Here is a 6,000-nt window from a genome sequence, read left to right as displayed (position 1 = left end):
AATGGTGATTATGGTGGTTATAGTGTTGTAGTATTGATGATGATAGTGGTTATAGTGTTGTAGTTATGATCTTATAGTGGTTTACTTATGTTACTGTTGTAGTCACAGGATGTACTTGCCATTACCAGGTGTTGTTGGGTTGGGTTTGTGCCAGTGTTGTAGTTTTGTTGTTATTCCTTATTTATGTTCTTGTAGAGTTGTTTGTGGTTGTAGTGTTGTTGTTTGTAGTTGTAGTGTTGTTGTTTGTTGTTGTAGTGTTGATGTTTGTTGTAGTGTTGTTGTTTGTAGTCGTAATGTTGTTGTTTGTAGTTGTAGTGTTGATGTTTGTAGGTGTAGTGTTGATGTTTGTTGTAGTGTTGATGTTTGTTGTAGTGTTGTTGTTTGTAGTTGTAGTGTTGTTGTTTGTAGTTGTAGTGTTGTTGTTTGTAGTTGTAGTGTTGTTGTTTGTAGTTGTAGTGTTGTGTTTGTTGTAGTGTTGTTGTTTGTAGTTGTAGTGTTGTTGTTTGTTGTAGTGTTCTTGTTTGTGTAGTTGTAGTGTTGTTTGTAGTTTTAAGTGTCGTTGTTTGTGGTTGTACTGTTGTTGTTTGTAGTTGTAATGTTGTTGTTTGTTAGGCTAGGTTAGGCTATCAGAGATATCACAATAGGGGAAGAACTAGGGAACAGTGACCACAGAGAAATCAGTTCACCCTAAATTGGGAAACGAAAAACAATGACAATATGATCAGAGTCCCAAACTTTTGATCGGCGGATTATGAGGGGTTAAGAAGGTACCTAGGTGAGGTCGCCTGGGAGCAGTCTGGTCAGTCCCCAGTAGGAACGGGTGAGGTCACAGGCGACACAACAATTGATCATGACTAGAATATATTCACTAGTATACTACTTAAGCAAAAGAACAAAATATACCATAAAGAAAAATTTGGTCAAATAAGAATGAGCCAAGGTGGATGACCAAAAAACTTAAACATGACATAGGAATAAAGAAAGAAATTTATAAGAAATTAAAGGGAGGGGAGGAGCAGCTCAGAAATAGGTATAATGAACTATGTAGGAATGCTAAGAAAAATGTAGGGAAGGCAGAGAGGGACTACGAAATCAAGATGGCATGAGAATCCAAGGCGGATCCCAAGGGATTTTTCCAGGTATATAGGACAAAGGTCAAGGACAAAGTGGGACCTTTAAAGTCAGAGAAAGAGGAAGTGATCGATGATAGTGAGAAAATAAGCAAAGCATTAAACAGCTACTTCTTATCAGTTTTCACAGAAGAAATTCACGAGGAAATGCCGGAGGTGGAACTGATATTTAAGGGAAATGAAGAAGATAAACGAAAGAATATCACTATCAGAAAAGAGGATGTTCTTAAGAAGATAAATACATTAAAAAAGACAAAATCCCCAGGGCAGGATGAAATTTTCCCTCGAGTTTTGAAAGAGTGTAACGAACAGATTAGCGGATCCCTCGTAAATTTATTTACAAAATTATTAGACACGGGAGTTGTGCCAGACTTGTGGAACAGGTAAATATAGTACCCATATTAAAAAAGGGAGACAGGGCATCAGCGTCAAATTACCGATCGCATTTAGAGAAAAACAAATTATTCTTCGACTCTCAACATGGGTTTACAAATGGAAAATCTAGTCTAACAAATCTGCTGACGTTTTTAGGAAAGTCTTCGAGGTAGTGGATAATGACGAAAATCACGATGTTATTTACTTAGAATTTAGCAAAGCGTTTGACAGAGTACCGCATCAGAGGCTTCTGAGAAAAGTTTAGGCTCATTGGATAAAATCATGGCTCACCGATAGAACACAGTGGGTCAGCGTAGATGGTGTTAAATCTGAGTGGGGCTGTGTAACCAGTGGGGTTCCCCAGGGGTCAGTACTAGCCCCACTCTTGTTCATAATCTACATAAAAAAATCTAGATACTGGGATCAGCAGTGACATAAGCAAGTTTGCGGATGACACCAAAATAGGGCGGCAGATTAATTCAGGGCAGGATGCAAATGCATTACAGGAGGATCTAAATATACTGCAGGGGTGGTCTGAAAAATGGCAAATATAATTCAACACCAGCAAGTGTAGCGTACTTAATATTGGAAGAACAAATACTGACAATGTATACAGCCTTAACAACATCAACCTAGAGAAGTCGACTTGTGAAAGAGACCTAGGGGTACTAGTAAGCCCGGACCTACGGCCTAGAAAACAGTGCGTTAATGTTCGAAATAAGGCAAACAGAGTATTGGGTTTTATATCTAGAAGTGTAAGTAATAAGAGTGCAGAGGTCTTATTGCAACTATATCTTGCGCTAGTCAGGCCGCACCTCGATTATGCGGTTCAGTTCTTGTTTCCTTATTATAGAATGGATATCAATTCACTAGAGTCGGTGCAGCGAAGAATGACGAAAATGATTCCGGGACTTAGAAACCTTCCATATCAGGATAGGTGAAAGAAACTTAACTTGCATTCCCTAGAAAGGCGAAGATTGGGGGGAAGTATGATAGAAGTATTCAAGTGGGTGAAAGGAATCAATAAAGGAGATATAGATAAAGTTCTTATAATATCCGAGCAGGATAGGACTGGGAGCAACGGATTTAAGTTGGATGAGTTTAGGTTTAGGAGGGAGATAGGAAGGAACTGGTTCACAAATAGGGTGGTGGACGAGTGGAACAAGATTAGCAACTTTGTAGTAAGTGCTGGAACGCTAGAAAGTTTCAAAAGGAGGCTAGATAGATTCATGGATGATAGAGAGTGGTAGTAACTCTCGACAGGAGCTGCCATGCACAGGCCAACCGGCCTATTGCAGACTCTTTATTTTCTTATGTTCTTATTTTCTTAATTTGGTCCCTGTATTATAGCTGTGAGGAATACACCAGGGTGTCACTCTGGTGTCACACCAACAAACGAAAAGAGTTGTTAGGTCGGTTGCAGTTCCACACACTGAGAGGGAGTTTGTCCCGGGGGCTCAGTTCCCAGGGTTGCAAGGCTCGCCCAATTCAATCGTGCCGAATTACCGACATCCTTTAAGACAGCCAGCTGGCATGCAGCTACTGGTCCCCGGTAGCTGCTGGGTATTCAGCTAACACCAATTCTGTGCCTGGAGATGCGTTGAGGAAGAGTCACGAGCGTGTTAAAATGGTCTAACTTCAACTACACATAACATACATCTGGCAATAATACTTACGTTACTTTGTGGGGTGATGTGATATTTGGTTCACACTCATGATGGGATGGAGAAAGGAAACTCACAATGTGCTCTCTGTATACATATTGTATTGGATGTACAGTGCAGCTTGGTGCTGGGAAGTGGCAGCGTGATTACAAGCGTGATGTAGAGAGAGCTGGTTGGTGAGGGTGCTCAGAGGAGGACCAGCTTGTGGGTCGCCATGGTCGCCGGCGGGAGCGAGGGCCGCCAGGCAGGAGTGGGGGAGGAGGTGTTGCTTGAAGACTGGCTGTAGGTAGAAAGAGATAGGTTACGGTACGGAGTCTTTAGTTATGAGGTAAAAGAAGATTATTAGGGGTTGAAGGAAAAGTGGTGAAACTGAAATACAGTAGGAGTAGAAAGAATCTGGGCTCAACCAGATCGCTTCATTTTCCTATTGGTGTTTTATCTTTGTTCTGCTCCCTTGGGTCGTCAGACCTTTGTATTAATATTGGTTTATTTATATAATGCTGCTTATTATTATTATTTTTTATTATTGTTGGAGTTAGTGAGCCCGCCCAGGTCCTTGTGTAGCTGGGAGGGTAGTCACATTTTTCTTCTTTTTTTTCTTTTTTTTTTCTGAGGTGTTATTTAAGTGTTAGTTGTGTTAGTCTAAAGGTACACTGTATGGAGAGGCCTGCCAGGGTCTTAGTGGAGCTGGTAGGTCACTCTCATCTTTATTCTCTCTATTAATGTTTTATGTGTATATTGGGACAGGAGATGGGTCAATTACTTTCTTCCTGGCTGATTTAAACCAACTGTGTTTTTGGAATTCTTCGTTGTCTATATTATTTATCCAGTTTTGATATGTTTCTGTGTTAAGTTCAGTCACTTTTTCCAAATATTTACAGCTTTGTTGTGTATATCTACATTGATTGCTAAGAGGTTTGCTCTCTTGTGTAGCTGTTCATTATTGATGTGGTCTGTATATTTTATGTTATATATAAATCTGAGGGCTATATTTTGTACTGTTTGTAACCTTTTAATGCTCGTTTTACTAAGGGTGTTCAATGGGATGGGTGGGTAGTCCATAATTGATTTGACAAGGGCTATATAAATCTTTCTTTTGTTATTAATACTAAGGTTCTTAAAGCGTTTTATTGTTGATAATCTTATTCTTGCCTGTCGTTCTTTATCTTTTAAGTATGTTATATATCCTCTTTTTGTTAGTTTTAGTCCAAGCATCCTACCTTCAGTGTCGTATGGGTATTAGGGTGTGTCATAGGAGGGAAGATCAGCTAAAACTAATGGCCCATCACTTTTTTGGTAGATTTTAGTGTATATAAACAGAAAATAATTTCAGTTTCAATATTTTGCAACCTTTTGCTAGGTAAATTTTAGCGTGAAATTTATCGAAAATCTAACGTACAGCTGCATTAGTGCATTACAATTAAATAGTGAACATTGCTTTCTGACTTCATTCTTTAACAAACCAACTAACAATATTTTTTCTGTTTCAGATTCTGATGCATTTATAAGTTGATAATATTTGCGATGGCTGCTTGTGTCAGGACGAGGAACCAAAATCCAACCATCTCAGTCACTATCTTGGGTCTGGGAGAGAGCTCCTGAAGTCGGAGTTGCCTACATTGAGAGATGCTTTGAGATACGGTGTTTTAATCAGGCAAATCAGTGAAAATAAAGAACTTACACAAACAAAGACATTGCCAGTGATATGACCAGCTGTCTTGGCACAGTACACTCTGGCTAACGCTCAGTTCAAGCCTCCAGTCATAACAAGTCAGAAGAAGATTAGTGAGACTGCTAGCCAGTTGGGAAAAGGCAAAGAGGAATCTCTCTTGGCAAGAGGAAAACTTGCAGTTAAGGACAGCTTTGCCAAGCAACTGGACCAGTTATTTGACATAATTACTTGCAAGTGCCCAATTGTTCTCTGTCCTGAGTTTGGATGCGATCGTGACTCTAAACCCGAGGCCCACATCTCCTGTATTTGCAAGCGTGAACTGAAGATTCCTGTGATCGAACTGGCATTTATCAAAGCACAGAGAGAGAAGACTGGCAGTATAGGGGCTCTCATGATTTCTAGCCAAGATATTCCGGAGTCCAAGAGACAGGAGGCTGCCACAGAGAGACAGAAGAGGAGAAGAGTTGCCGAGGAAAAGAGACTTGAGAAGGCCCAGGGTGAGGTAAAAAGGCCGATGATTGGAGTCAAGCTGATTCAGAGTTTAATGACTTCCCCATGGCTGATCCGAGTGCTGACCAGGAGAATGGTGACTGTCCCTAACCCAGAAAATAATGATCCCAAACCTTCCAGGCATAAGATTCGAAATAGGAAAGATATCGAGCATAGCTCTGGCCAGCATACCACGACACCACACTGGTCTCAGAGAAACTGCAGGAATAGCAACAGCTGCCTGGATTGACGGTGGTTTGATAACACCTGATGATGTTCACCTGGTGATAGATCATAACAAAGTAAGGAGAGCTCAGGAGAAACTTTGTCAGTAACCTAGAAGAGAGGTTTGATAAGGGGATAAGAGAAAATGGAATCAATTGTTTGTTCTTTGATGGGAGAAGGGATGACACTAAAGTGTTCATGAAAGTTGGAGATTCTGACAAGTTGTTCCCTGCCATGGTGAAGGAGGAACACTACTCCTGCTGTAGTGAACCAGGAGGGAAGTATTTGTGGCATTTCACTCCAGAGAAAGATGACATCAGGAAACCAGCTGAGATAGTGGCAGATAACATTGTGAACTGGCTCAGAGAGAGAGGAACGTAGACCAGACCCTGCAGGCCATTGGAGGGACAGCACCAACACGAACACAGGGTGGCAAGGGGTCATA

General features: G+C 40.8%; 1 protein-coding gene across 1 annotated transcript in view; it reads right to left on the bottom strand.

Moving 5' to 3' along the window:
- Positions 1–3,017, bottom strand: part of LOC121867115 — a 4,373-nt gene extending 1,356 nt beyond the window's left edge. Inside the window, exon 1 of the mRNA XM_042366871.1 lies at positions 3,012–3,017. Coding sequence (XP_042222805.1) covers positions 3,012–3,017 — 6 coding nt within the window. The remainder of the gene's footprint in view (positions 1–3,011) is intronic.
- Positions 3,018–6,000: the final 2,983 nt, after the last annotated feature.

The sequence above is a fragment of the Homarus americanus genome, unplaced genomic scaffold, assembly GCF_018991925.1.
Source record: "Homarus americanus isolate GMGI-L3 unplaced genomic scaffold, GMGI_Hamer_2.0 scaffold6317, whole genome shotgun sequence".
NCBI lineage: Eukaryota > Metazoa > Arthropoda > Malacostraca > Decapoda > Nephropidae > Homarus > Homarus americanus.
This window is presented reverse-complemented; position numbering and strand designations above follow the sequence as displayed.